The 15,014-nt window shown below is 41.6% G+C and overlaps 1 protein-coding gene across 1 annotated transcript; it reads right to left on the bottom strand.

The window, feature by feature from the left end:
* On the bottom strand, positions 1-14,778 carry LOC133449418 (G-protein coupled receptor 22). Its single transcript, XM_061728562.1, has 2 exons — positions 14,467-14,778; positions 1-1,867 (listed from the first exon to the last, which is right to left on the bottom strand). The coding sequence occupies exon 2, from the start codon at positions 1,745-1,747 to the stop codon at positions 59-61; it is 1,689 nt and encodes a 562-aa protein (XP_061584546.1). The 5' UTR covers positions 1,748-1,867; positions 14,467-14,778; the 3' UTR covers positions 1-58.
* Between the last annotated feature and the right edge of the window lie 236 nt (positions 14,779-15,014).

The following is a 15,014-nucleotide window of genomic DNA, read 5'->3' as shown; positions in this document are numbered from 1 at the left end:
CACACACACACACACACACACACACACACACACACACACACGCTGAAGGACAACAGCCTCATTCCCTCACTGCCTCCGTGAGACATCGATCCGTGCCTTCACTGGCCTCCACCCGTGACTTGCGTTTCTTTCTCTGGCCTCCGCCCTCCACCCAAGAGTTGTGAATCACGGTCCCCCCGCTGGGGGCTGGGTCGACTTGCAGAAGTGACACCACCCTTTTCTTAACGCGTGTTTTGAGCGCTCGCCGCAGTTTCTGCCTGGTGAAAGCGTAGAGCAGAGGATGAAAAATGGTTGTTCCATAAGCCATGGCCAGGAAGCAGAGACGGAGCCGCACCAGGCTGTCACTGGGACCCATACACAGGATCAGGACATTGACCGCTGACAGAGGGGCCCAGCACCCTAGGAAGCTGGATATGATGATGAGGGACATTTTAAGGACGCGACGCTGACGTTCCCGTCGGTCTCTGTGCCTGCGTACTGCCCGCCTCAGTGCGATGATTGCAGAAACTGAGGCCTGCACACCCATGGCTGCAGCAGGCAGAGGTGTCGATGCGTGGGTCTGAGCTGAGACTGAAGCTGGGGTTGGAGAAGCTGGGGTGGCTGGTGTGGTTGCAATGGGGGTGGTGGCAGCAGTGCTGACAGTAGTTATTGTTGCCCCACTGTCAGACAATCCTTGGGGCATGCAGGAAAGTGGTGGGGGTGATGTTGGTGTAGGGGTGGCAGAGGGAATGAGGGGCGGATGGTTGAGGTTCTGGTTCTGGTTGGAGGACACTGTTTCTGTCGGCAGGCTTAGTTCCTTCCTTTTCCGCCTCCTGCACCTTATCCTGCAGGTGGAGTCCTTTGCACGTGTACTTCTCATCATATGGGAGCCAATGCGGATGTTGAGAGCCTGTAGTATCCTGGAATAAGTGAACAGCATAACTGCCACAGCAGTGAAGAAGCAGGGAACTTGGAGTAGCAAGTGATAATACATAGCCATACCTGTGTAATATCCCTGCCCTCCCACACACAGTAAAGTCCTGTTCTGCCACACTGGAGGCAGATGGTGTGAAGGGGAGGAGGGCCGTGTAGAGGGTAGTGGGGAAGGAGGGTGAGAGGGAAAGATGGGGGTCAGTCTGGAAGTGAGCTCTGAGTCGTTACTCTGCCTTTCTGACTCTTCGTCCTCGCCATCCTCAACTGTTGAAGAGAAGAAATCACCTTCAAGGAATGGTAAGAAGAAAACAGCCAGAGACACAGCCCATACCGCTGCCAGGAGCAGGGCAGCTCGTCTTGGGGTCAGCAGACGACTGGCTGGACGCACGGAGATGTCGTATCGGTCCAAACTAATGACTAACACGTTGACTGCTGTGGCCACGCTAGTGAATGTGACACAGGCCTCGTGAAAGCAGCAAAGTGTGGCCAGACTGCCAACTCCATTTTCATTAGCTGGTAGGAGGATCACGGCCACAGTCAGTGGCAGGCAAAGCACACAGACCAGAATGTCGAGTACGTGAAGGTTGACCGTGACCAGGTTGCTGACTGAATCCACCAGGTTGGACTGGGCGCAATAGAGCACAAGCACGGTGAGGTTGCTGCTGAAGCCCAACACAAGTTCCAGCATAAGCACGGTGGTCAAAGACACCTGAAAGCCAAGAGGGTAGGGTGTGCTCCAGCTCTCCTCCACACCCGCCTCTCTCCCTCCGTCCAGCAGGCCTGCCTCCTGACCATCGCTGGTCTCCAGGAGCTCACGATAGGCTTCGGTCTCCATTGACGGCGCAGCAGTCTTTCACACATAGCAACGGCGGCCACCACAACAGACCATCGTCTACGTTCCCGTCCGCTCTGACTCCGTTGAGACGGTGATGAAGAACAGATCTGTGTGTTGTATCTGTGAGTCAGAAACCAGAGAAAAGACACAACATGGTAAGGAAGAGAACAAAAAAAATGGGAACAGAGAACGAACGAGCAAGGTAGGAGTCAGCTCACCTCACATGTAGTCTAAGATAACACAGTACAACAGGTACACATGAGATTTCACAAGTTGACGAGGTAGCTGAAAGTAATCTTAACACTTTTATGGAGTCATATGGTGTGGTTCAAACTGCTGTCGATGACCCACGATGTCTCACAGGGCTCAGCAGTGAGACATGTAGACAATGGTAATAGTTGAGAGAGAATTTGGAGTAGGACACGTCCTGAGGGACGTTAACAGGTGCGAGTGCATGAAGCTGGGTCTGAACCAATCAACCCCTGACCTGTTAAGCTTTCATGAAACCAGCAGGGGTTCATTTTTTCCCTCTGTTTTTTTTGCCATACTTCCAGTTAATATATAATGCATAGTTCTATTGTAAAGGGTGAATTTCTCTCACAGGCTTGTGTGGGTGGCCCTTAGATTCATACTCATGCAACGTGCATTATATGAGTCTGATGCTGCGTGTGGAGGACAAAACACGTGCACATAAACAGGACTCAACTCCTGTACTGTTGAAATGTAAATCACACATTACATGTCTAAATATTTTTCTTCTAATGGTACCGGTTTTAATGCTCTGCACTGCGTAGATCCTATAAAAAGGGTTTTTTAATCACAAGTGCCATATAATTGATAGTTTATACAATCAAGAGGAGATGTGGCAGGCACATTGGAGTACTTCTAAGGAGTAAGTGCAGTGGATGTCAAACAAGCAGGTACCCGACGAAGCTAAAAGTTCTCAGATGAGGACGTAATGAAGACAAATGGATCAATCATCCAAAAGGCAATATAACATAAGGAATGCAATCAGAGGAAGTCCATCTCCACTGGTACTTTCTCTCCATTTCTTTTTGCTCTCTCCTGCATCTTTCACACTCATTCCAAAGCTGCTCCATTTCCAGTTTCCTACCTGAGACTGTCTACTTTACTAACAGTGCGTGCACTAACTGGGAGGAAGCTCTCCTATCACAGTGTTTGTGAAGACACTTATTGCAAATGGCGGATTAAAAAGCTAAAATGTTTACAGAGTGTCTGGCTGATGAAGCAACAGGTCTTGAATTGACCCCAGTCCTTTCAGCGTTTTCTCTACCACGACCTTTGTTCACACTCTTCTGCTTGTCTTTTTTCCATTGGTTGTATCTCAAAGTTTTTCTCACTATTCATCATGTGGAAAAAACCTACAGGCAGGAGGACTCAGTGGTCTGTCTTAATTCACTAATGGGTTTCATGGGGTTTGCGGCGGTGCTGGAACATTGATTTAAAGCATCATCGATCTGCCAATTTCACAAGCCTGAGGAAACGGAGCACATAAACACACTCTCTTCTCCATCCTCTCGCAGAGACCTGTGGTCACTTTCAAATACAGTTGTGCGTGTGTTCATTTATGTTCTTTTAATACTGGTCAAAGAGATCCACCAATACATTTGTTTCTGCGTTCTTGCTCCACAATGAACAGGATGATAATCTGACTTAACATTGTCGTGACAACCTTCAAAGATATGTACAATTGGATGGGACTTTATGTCATCAGTATGTTGAATGTTGCTGATAACATGACGCTGCAGAAAATCACAAGGCAAAGACAGTCAAACACTTTCATGAGTCACAGAGATACAGAGAAGTCAATACTACTCCGGCCAGGCAGCTCATGTTCATAAGTTCATGCTTATGTCTGGAGCATTGTGGTTTAATTGGAGAAAAAACAGACTGTGTGCAGTCTATATGGCTTGATAGGAGAGATGCAGAAACACAAAAAGAAGTGGACAAAAACCGAATGGTATTTACCTGTCAGCCGAAAACACATTTTATATAATGACAATAAACAGGATTTTTCAAAAGAATAAAATCGGCCATGGCATTTTGTACTTAATGAGTTGATCGGTGTCATCAAATATCAGGCCATCGTCTGTTTCCCCTCATTCTCTTGCAAATTATTAGAAGAGGGTGAGTGCGTACTGGGTAAGTGGAGTAGCTTTCATGGAGGGTAAGTGGAGGGTAATGCCATCCTGTGACAACCGAATAGTTTTCGTCATCGAGTTCGATGATAAATGACACTAAGGACTCTAATGAAAGTAAGACGAGTGCTACAAGAATGGTTTAAAAAACATATTTCAGTTTGTGGTTGCTTTTCAGCGAAACTAAATATCAAATGTCCTTTGTAAAGGCTCTCCTTTCAAAGTAAGAGTATTCTTGTTTGTACAAGGATGAAGGGAGGAACTCAATCAAAATGTTTTGCCAAGAAGATAATGAACAATCACAAGTGTTTGCGTCTGAATTGAAAATAACTGAGTTCATTTGAGGTTGCAGTCCAATTAGTGCAATTTGTACACGTGGTAAGTGAGGGGCAAGCTACAGAGAAGTCATTGCACTGTAATCAGCCATGGCTTTTTTTCTTCTTCTGATGTGTTCGTTATGTTTTTGTATCCCGCTTGTTGCAATCAGGCATTGTGTTTGGGTGTTTGTTTTTGTTAGCAAGCTGGTGGACTTCGGAGTGAATTGTGGCAACAGCAAATTGCAGGAAACGAAGTGAAAGTCTCACAGCATTCAGTTACATCCATTCAAACTGTGTTTGTCATTGTCATTGAGAAAAAGGCAGAAGACGCTTCTGCACAAAACATGTTACATGTTAGGACATGACCGAAACATTATGACATTACAATTTGAAAAGTAGCAACATTTGTAATTGTGGTGGCAGTTATGTACAAAAATATATTGCAAACTGATCTGAAAGCTTTTTTGTTTGTGTTGGAAAACAGAAGTGACTACGTGTTATCTTTGTTTTTATGTCTCAAAACTGGACAGACGTGGTTGAAAAGAGATTTTCTACTTTGTTGCTGTGGCATTTTAAGTAAAGCGAGCCACAGGTGATTCATAAATTAATCATGGAATTGTGCCCCCTTTTGAAAAAGAGGATAATATGTCTTCTTTAAATTGGTTCTGGTAGCCATGTGGGTCCCCTCCTCACCAGTCAATCAACAGCATAATTTCCAGTCATGTGTTAAAAAGCTAAATAATCTGACTGGTTGGTTCAGTGCACAAGCCAATGAGTAAATGTCCCCTCAGGACTTAATATGCTCGGCAGATGTTTTCATCGCATTTGGTGTCTCATTTATTGTAGGTTCTGTGATTGCTCCAAAACAACAAACTGACAGTGTCCAGCTCCCTGCTGTCAGGGTTATTATCTATGTCAGGAAGGAGATGACAAGTTGTCACACCTCGTTTCACAATGTCACAGGGGTTAACACTAAAGCAGAGCGTGATGTGACAGTGTGAAAAGTGGAAGTTGCCTCTTATGTTCCTCCAAATTTTTCCTTTTCTCTTCCACTTTGACGTTCAGCCTGCACAGACGCATTCATATGAGCCAGAATATTTAATTCCTGGACTCCTGATAATACGTTTCCTACCAGAGGCTTGATTACTTTTTCCCATCACAAAGACAAACAGCGGCCCTGTCTTTGTTTCAGGTGGCTCCTAACTCAACGGATTGGCAATTGGCATGCTTGCTGGATATGTCTTGGTCAAACACCATAAATGACATTGATAAGAGAAGTTTAATATGTATGCTGTAGATCAAGTCACTGCAGCACAGATTAATGTTCTGAGATGAAGTACTGACGTAAAACACAGGCAGACAGAGTAAAGCATAAAAAAAGAGGTCATAAAGCTTCTGTCAGACAGTGAACCACACTGACTTGTAAAAATTGTATCAGGGGAACGCTTCACTTGACAAGGAGGCTGCAAGTCAGTGTCGGCACACTTTTCTGATGAACAGCACACGCTTTAATTCACGCCTGAAAATGAGTGAGAGGCAGTTTATTAAATCACACCGTCCATGGCGCTGCTGCTGCATGCCAGGTCCCTACCTGCTGCCCTTGAAAGTGCTGCCCTTTTCAAGTGGGCACATTCACATTATCACCTCAATCCCGGTCAGTCCCGATGCAACTGTGGCTGGCACACTTCAAATTTATAACAACGTGCTTACAACTGATGTGCTACCTGTTAGGAATGTTATATGTTCCCAGATTATATATTACGGGGAGTAGCACATTGGTGGAGAGTTCAGTGGCTGTCACATCTTTAAATCAGTGTTAGTGAAAGCATGAAAGACCTGCTTCTTCCTGCTCTATTGTTTTCTAATGATTTGTATGATCATCAACCTTAACTAGGAAGTGGGAGCACTTCAGACATAAGCTGATGCCTCAAACCTCATAAACCTGTATACTCTTAGCTATACAACACAGGAAACAAATCCGATAATGACATTGAGACATTTACTATTTCAAGAGAAATATCACCTTACTTTGAATTTGATGCCAGCAATATGTCTCATAAAAACACTGAGACATAAAATTACAAAGACTTTGAATACCTCGCCGTCTACAGTACATAACACCAAAAGATTCAGAGACTGGATAAAACTCTGTGCATGGGGGACAACAGTGGACATTAATAGTGGATACCTACAATTTTAAGAACCTCAGGCAGTATTATATTGAAACAGGCAAGATTCAGTAATGGAAGTCATTGCATGAGCGAGAAACTCTTTTGGCAATTGCTGTCCAAGAACACAGTTCGCTGTGCAAATTCATCCATAAATGCAGGACAAAGCTCCATAAACCTAAGACGAAGTGAAATGATAACACAATTGAGAAAACACTGGTGTCCTCTCTGGGCCAAAGCTAATTTAAAATGGACTGAGGCTGTTATAGCACTCAGTTCAAAAGCCTCTGTCTTTGATTGTATGGGAGTTCATTAGTGCCTGTATTATAGGCCACTTGAACTTGAACTTGAACTTTTTACCTCTTTGTGTGGGTAAAATGTATTTCTTGACCCGTATTATAAGGTATAATGAAGCGACCTGATAATTACACATGGGTTGACATACAGTAAGGTGCCAATGAGTCAAGGCATCACAAATATTTGTAAATACAAACCAATATTCAGTCAAAATACTCTATCACCTTGTAAATATGTCAAGTGTACAAAGGTCAAAGGTTTACTTTGTGATGTTTGTGTCGGTGTGTTGTTTTGTGAGAATTTCTTGAGTTTGGATGCTGTTTATGTTGAGCTCTTCTAAGTGAATTTCTGCTCTTAGGTCCACCTCAGATTGTCAATGCAGTTTACATGAGGACAAGAGCAGTCCTGGGCTGAAGACAAATAAAAAAAAAATTTAAATAAAGTTGATTATTGATTATTATGTCATAACCAGTCTCGAGTACACTTTTACGCAAATGGTTCATAACTCTTGTAATTCTGTTTACAAATCGATATAGAAACTTAACCTCCTAAGCACATGTGATCTAAGCGTATGGCTTTTTCCAGCAAAAATAACAATGATAAATGAGAGTACTATGATAGAAAGCAATGTCAAGAGGGCAGCCAGTCTGATTATAGAGACATGAATGCAGTAACTCCAAGGTATTATGGCTTCTTTAGGCTGATATCTATAGTGAACTGTCTCCTTTCTCCTCTATAAAATAGTAAAATGTCAGTGCAGAGTGATGAGAAAGCTTTTATACAATAAGATTGTCACATGAATTTGACATTTAGGGAATAAAGAAACACAGAAGAGAACTCAAGGAGATAAAGATAGAAAAGAGAAAAAGCAGAGAGGATGATGATGATGATGATGATGCATGCAGCACGCTGACTCATGGCTGTCTTAGGTATTCCTAATGTCCGCAGTGAGACAATCGATCAAAGGCTTAATTTTCCCACTCAATTCATCTAGCAGCACTAACAGCGAGGCACTCAACAAATAAGCCTGGAGAGGCAAGCAACACAACCATCTCAGTAAGAGCATGAACATCTCATCCTTATGTGCTTCAGAACAAGACAGAATCATGAACCTCGGGATTAATACTGCTCAAAATGAGAGAGAACACACAATAGTGAGTTATTTATCACGTAAAAAAGAGCGACTCTGTGCTTTTCCTGTAAGGCCAAACCACTCTTAACACTGGAAAGTTTTAAAATGGGTTTTCATAAATCCTGCTGGTTTCGCCAAAGACATCCAAGCACACTACGTAGTTCACAACACGACTGCTAACTGCCACTCACCCACGCAAACCACCCACTGCCAGCCCACGCCTCTGCACTCACTCCCTGACTGTGTGCTCCCTGCAGATTCGGCCGAAGATGGATTGCCATCTGAGATGAATGACACATTGTGTGCTTGAGATACCCAATCGTGCTTAAGCCTTACACGAAGTCTGGGTGAAAAGGACGGAGGGAACAGGGGGTAAGATTAAAAAAAAAGGAAAAGAAAAGAGGAGGTAGGTGCAGAGGTAGGGTGATGGATGGGAGGGAGACTTTGGGGTGTGCAGATGGATGCTGGGTAGTGTGCTTGCTGGAGGGGAATGTTTGTTCCCTGCTCACTACTACTATCCATCTCGTTTTAAATAGTCCCAGTTGTGATGCCTTGTCCCTCTTCTTCACCATCCATCTAGAAACCAGCACATGGCTCTTTGCTTTTATACTGTACAATATGTTCGTGTAATCCCCCTCAGACTGTCTGGGTACACTATTCTGTGACTTTCAATATTAAACTAGTGTTTCATAATGCATCAGTGCATGCAGGCTCTCACAGATTGCACGAAGTACACAAGAGACTTACATGGTGAGTCACTTTTTGTCCCTCATTTCTGACAGGTTGCAACAATACCAGAGAATAAATCAGGAAGGAATGCCAGATTAATTAGTGCAGCCTGTAATATACTGGTACAGCTTATCATGGAAGTAGGACCACCGTCCCAAGACAGCTCCGGACCACAGGCTGTGTGAGGCATCATTACCACCTGACAACATGCTTGATGAATTTCACTTGGCTCTGCCATTCTTTATGAGCAGCCTCTGTAGCCGCTACCCTGCTGTGGCGTCCAAAGCCCATAATTTTCCTATTACAAACACCTCCCATCAAGATGCACTCATGGAGGCTGTCGTGCAATCACAGCTGTTTAAAACTAAAAGAAATCCAATTGTAAAAGCTTGCAAAATTGGGTCTAAACAAGTGGAGTCTTTTAAATGGTTTGGCACTCTTGGAAACCGTTCACAGCATACTTGTAGTTGAAAAGAATAGTAATGATTGGTGATGATGAAACTCAAAAAATAAAAATGGGATAAAATGAAGAGATGAAGCAGCACTCATTACATTTCTTTTGTAGCAATAATTACGCCTCGATTCCATATGTGCCCTGAAATGATTGTTTGTGATTAGCAGCATCTACCTCCATCTCTCCATTTCAAAGCACCACATGAGCTGTGTTCTTAATAAAGTCTGAATTGAATCAACTGGCACTTTCAGAGGAGTTAGATTAATTGCCTGAATGCAGTCATCAAACTGAAGTAGTCTGTGCGGTGCACTCAAATGCGTTGATTTATATTGTGTTGGAACGTGGTGAATAAATAGTCAAGTCACAGAGTGAGATCTGCTGGCACTTTAATGGTTCTCCTGGTGACACTGTACCAAAGCAGACCTTCTGTGTTAATACAACCCTCCTGCCGAACATCCGAACACAAACCTTTAACGCTGCTTTAAACATGTATAGACACCAACTATGAAAATCCCTCCCAATTAGTTTCACCTCCTTTTTTCCCTTTGAGCTGAAGCGTTGCACATCTTGTGGATACAGTGTCACCATGCCTTCCAATTACAATTTTTTTTCTGTATTTTCTTTTTCTTTTATGTATTTTTGAGGTTAACATTTTTTTAAATGTAATCTTCAAAATTCTTTCTCTATTCTTCATTTAGATTATATGCTTCAAAAGTAATAAACGGTTTAGGTTTTCTAGTTTCCCTAACTTTCAAAAAGTCTAGTACTAAATTGCTAGAATACCAATTAACGGTCCCTATTTCATCTAAAGAGCGTATTAACTAGTGAATCCATTTGGCTTGTATGCTGATTTCACACAATAAGAAAAAAGGTTTTAAAGGTTTTTTTGTTTTTTAGTGTTAGTATGAAAGGAAAGTATCCCCATGTGTTACACAATCAATATAAGATCTCATTTGCAATGATGCTCTCTTTGATTATGTTAAGACTGCCAACTGGATCGTAGGCACCTTTTTTTCATTTGCCATATGGAAAAGTTAAATTATTCAATTGTGCCTTGTGAAGTAGGGTTGTAAACAAAGTGTCTATTGAAATACATTTTTTTTCTCTATTTAACAAAACACAGTTTTTAGCACATTGATTGGCAGAGCAATATGATTTTTTTTCCAGGATTATACGTGTTGTTGGTGTCTCATTTGTCCATGAGCATCTTGAAACAAACATTGATTAAAACAGTACTCCCCCGCAGTGGAACTTCATGTTAATTCTTTTATCAAACTACTTACTGTGTGGAACAGAAAAGGGCACTGAGTTTTTAAGAAAACAAACCCTGATCAGGACACTTCTGTGCTCATCTAACCCTCACCTTGTATCTGAATTTAATCAGACGTTGCTTCAGGCCTCCATTCAGAGTGTGTCGTGAAGACTCTTTCGCATTCATGTCCGTGAAAGAACTGAAGAGCAGATGAATAGACCCGAAATATATGTATATATATATATATATATATATATATATATATATATATATATATATATATATATATATATATATATATATATATATATATATATATATATATATATATATATATATATATATATGTATATATATTATCCTAAGGCCCAACAAAAGACCAACAGAGGAACTTGAGCTGATGAAAAGTGAAGAGGGGAAGAATGCTGATGTATCCTGCGTCCGGTTAAAATAATGAAGCTATTCCACCTTAGAGGGCAATTAAATCTTAATTGGCATCATATATCTCCTGTAGACAGGACATTGTTGGCCAGGCCAGGAGTGCTTTACTGCAGGTATCACACTATAATGACTGACATTGAAGACCTACACGTTCTCAATTACACGATAATGCACAATCAGGACTGAAGGATTATAGTTTAAAAAAAATTAGACTCATATAATAATATCTTAATATATATTTTAACTGATATATATGAGCAGCATAACAATCTACAAGTCAATATATGAAAGCCATATGTTATAGGCAGGAGAGTAGGTGAGAGTGTACGGTCTGTACGGCATTGAAGTGAATCTGAGTGCAGTTATTCTGCTCCATCCTGCCCCGTCTCCCAGAGAGTCTATTCCCTGTGATCACGCCCCCAGTCTGCTCTTTCAGTGATGTATTGTTCCATACACTCCCTCTATTTGCTCTTCCTTTGTAGTGTTTTCTCTATCATACCCCATTTTTATCCCATACCACTGAGATCTGATTCAGATTTCTGTTTTCCTGTGCTCATACATCTGCATTTACCGTGTGAGGTTTGGGTAGTACGCTCAGTGTGACTACAATTTCAAACAGCGAACACTGCAAGCAAAAAAAAAGAAAAAAAAGGTATGTAATTTCAAGGATCAGTAACAATTGCAAATAAATTGCAAAACCTACTAAAAACTGGTTTATTAGGTTTTTCCTTTTATCTGTTCTCTTTCGCTTCAGTTATATCTTTAATGAGGTTATGGGAGGATGTGCTTTTAAATTTAATGCTTAAGTCAGACAACCTTCTGCCGTTTTTTTGGTCAACAAGAACAATTTTAAAAAGTAAAAGTAAGAATAAAAAAAATAAAAAAAACCATGTTCATCCTTTTACAGATAAAGGCCTGCAGATCAGGAATGTTTATCTGACTTAAAAAAAATTCCTCTGGAAAACGTTTCAGCCCATAAATTATGTTCAAAACAAATACACAACCTATTAAAAAACGATTTGTGGCTGAGGGACAACTCTTACATGAATCTTAGGTGTTTTTGTCACACTTTTGTTGTCCTAAAATACCCTCATCAACCATCTCAGCGTTGTTATAAAGTAAGACCTCTCAATCAGCACGTCAGATCAGAGGCACAGTACCCTCTTTTTCTCACCACACTGAAACCCAATATGACAGCTTCTCTCAACTGTGCTGCAGCGTGTAGCTGGAAAGTGACATATGTGTGGTGGAATATTTACCCATGAGCATCATCAAAGCCCCTCTATAAATACATTCATATATGCAAACATACACCGACCCATATGCAAAGTGAACGCTCAACATGTCATCATGAGAGTAAAGGCAACGCTCAAACACTCACCGGCTACTTTATTGGGCAAATCCAATAAAGTGTTGAGTGTATATGCACAAAACATATGCAGACACAGAGAGTATGATCATTTTCTGTTTTTACTTTTTGCATGTGCATTTGCGTGTTCATTGATAGCCATTTGATTTCAAGATAAAGTGGATGGTGTTGTTGAAGTAGCCGGTAATGAAAAACACAAATTATTGCATAAGGGGGAATTTAGAAATGACAAAACTGATGTTGTTGTATTATGCATTTTAATTGGTTTCCATTTACAAGTAAAACCAACATATCATTATTTAGAGTCTTAAATGTTGGCATATTATATAATCTCACTTACTATGAGATAATAGAGCATTAGTATTAAAAACTGAGTCTGGAGCTGAAATTAATTAACAGACATATTAATGTATAAAGCTTAGTTTTAATAAATGAGTCAAAAACAATATCAAGTATGTCAGATCAGGGCAGCACGGTGGCCTGGTGTAATTGTTGTCTCACAGCTAAAAGCTTCCTGTTTTCACTTCCATCAGGAATCTTTTTTGTGAGAAGTTTGTGTAGTCTCCATGTGCTTGTTATCAAGTTATCTGCAGGAACTCCAGCACAGTCCAACAACATTTTTGTTAGGTTAGTTGGTGGTTTTAAGTTGTCTGTGTGGGTGAGTCTATGTGGCCATGTGATCCCAAAGTGCGTGCCTTTTGCCTGAAGAGAGCTGGGAGCGGCTCCAGCAGACCCCCGTGACCCCAATTAGGAGGACGTGTATATGATGAATGGATGGATGTCAAAGTGGGATGCACCACAGTAATGTAAGAGGGTTTTCTAAATAATGTATGAAACATAGTAAAGAATGAATAAACAATGGTGTTCATAGTCAAAACATTATTTTCATAAACCATTACGGTCTTTGATGATAATGAAACGTCTTTAATGAGACGTCGTGTGATAAAAACAATACATTAAAACAAAGAATTTTCACAATCAAAAGAATGTAATTTGGAGTTTGTAGTAAAATGCAATCTTCCTTCATTCTAGCACAGAGCAGTTAAAACTACTGGGGTGCAGCTTGACATTAAACAGATTGCATAACTTCCAGAGAAAGCTGATGTGCAGACCAAAGTTCCTCCACAGTGAGAAACCCACCAGGCAGCATCACTGATGTATACATTCTACAATTCCCCATCTCCTCCAAACAGCCTGCTCCACATTCAAACAGATGAAGGGGCGGACTGCCACACACACAAATACACATACAAGATTTAAATACACAGTGGAGGAGATGTAAATCTTATGTCAGTGAACAAAGAAGCAGCCTGCGCGGTGCAAATACATTGTTCTTGTCTTTCTCATAGATACATAAATACAAGGGGTTTCTCAGTAAACAATCCTTTGAGCTGGTGTCAGCATGGGGTTATGATAGTTCAAGTCCAACTAACTAGATGCAGTGAGGAAGAATGTTATCCGATTACAACAAAAAATGTCAAACAAAAAAGGTTTTTAGCTTTTCTTTTTTCCTTTCTATTTTTTTGCTATTGACTGATTTGTTTTGGTGATTTTGTATTGAGGGGAGGATTTTTTTATAAGCCCTTCGGGCTTCTTTTCCTCTCCTGCACAAATTATTTGTCCTTGTATGATAAAAAAAAATTATTGTGTTATCACTTTGCAAATAAATAAATAAATAAAAAAACATTCACTTGTATGGACTAAGCCACTGCTCTTAAAATGATCGCAGGGGCCACCTCCGTGTTAAGGCTGATTTATGGTTCCGCGTTACACCAACGCAGAACCTAAGGTACGCGTACGGTAAGGCTACGCCGTATACTACAGCGTAGGCTCTGCGTCGATTTAACGCAGAACCATATTTAAGCTTTAAGCATGGCGCATACATGTGACTGGAGCATGTTAGGCTAACAGTCACTGAAAAATCAGCAGGGAGGAGAGGAATGAGTATCAGCCTCGTAACAAGATTGTTTTTGTTTTTGAGAATAACCTCCAACAGGGACATAAACAGATTCTGATCAACTGATGACCCGGTTCGTTATCAAATGCAAACAATCAAAGGGTTGTTCCAAGTCTGCCGCTGAGGGGATTTGTTACCCCTCCACCCCTCCACCCCACCCCACTCCATCACCCATCAACAATCACAACAGCATTAGACAATCTAGTGTCCCGAAATAGTCTCCTGTTACTGTTTGTGTTAGATTACAGTATCCATTTGAAAGCCCAAATCCTTTGGACTCAGTTGTCCCAAATCAAAATGTTCATAATCTGTTTGAGTGGATCAAAAAAAAAAAAAAAAAAAAAAAAAATCATAATGAAAGTTTGGATTATTTGCTTGCAAAAAAAAAGGAGACAAAAAAGGAATAAAAGAAGTCTCGTGAGAGGCGTCATAAGTTAACCTTACCAGTTTGGTCGCTGGGAATTCCCTTTACATCTTACTGCAGGTGTCGGTGCGCTGCGCTTCCTCCAGCTCTGGATGTATGGAGCCGCTTCACTCCAGCGCTCTCCAGGACAGCCGGCTGTCAGCCACAAACGTGACCGGAATATTTTGCCTCCGTTTTGCCATAAATATTACAGCAGAAGGAGGAGGGAGGAGGGGGGGGGGACCCTACACGCCTGCAGACGCAGAGCGATGCAGTTGATACGGTCTGCTCACAAATCACGTAATTTCAGTGGGTTTTCTTTTTTTGTCCTCTTTTTTTCTCTTTTTTTGTTCGTTTTTTCCCCCCCCACGTCTTTCTTTTGAATTCTCCCACTCCACAGCGGTGCCTGTCCACGTTTATGCCGCGGACTTGCACAGCATCCCACACACGGACCGGCCGAGCGCACGAACACGCGCGGACTGTCCGCTGGAGCGCAGTCGCTCCATCCCGGCGACCAATACGGTGATCTGGAAACAGAGGAGGAGAGGGGGGGAGGAGGATGGAGGGAGAGGGAGGAGACAAGGATATG

Source organism: Cololabis saira, chromosome 8 (genome assembly GCF_033807715.1).
Source record: "Cololabis saira isolate AMF1-May2022 chromosome 8, fColSai1.1, whole genome shotgun sequence".
Taxonomy (NCBI): Eukaryota; Metazoa; Chordata; class Actinopteri; order Beloniformes; family Belonidae; genus Cololabis; species Cololabis saira.
The sequence above is the reverse complement of the archived record's forward strand: the minus strand, read 5'-3'. Positions and strand labels throughout refer to the sequence as shown.

Coding starts and splice junctions, on each gene's coding strand:
- LOC133449418 (XM_061728562.1), bottom strand. CDS start 1,747: ATGGAGACCGAAGCCTATCGTGAGCTCCTGGAGACCAGCGATGGTCAG.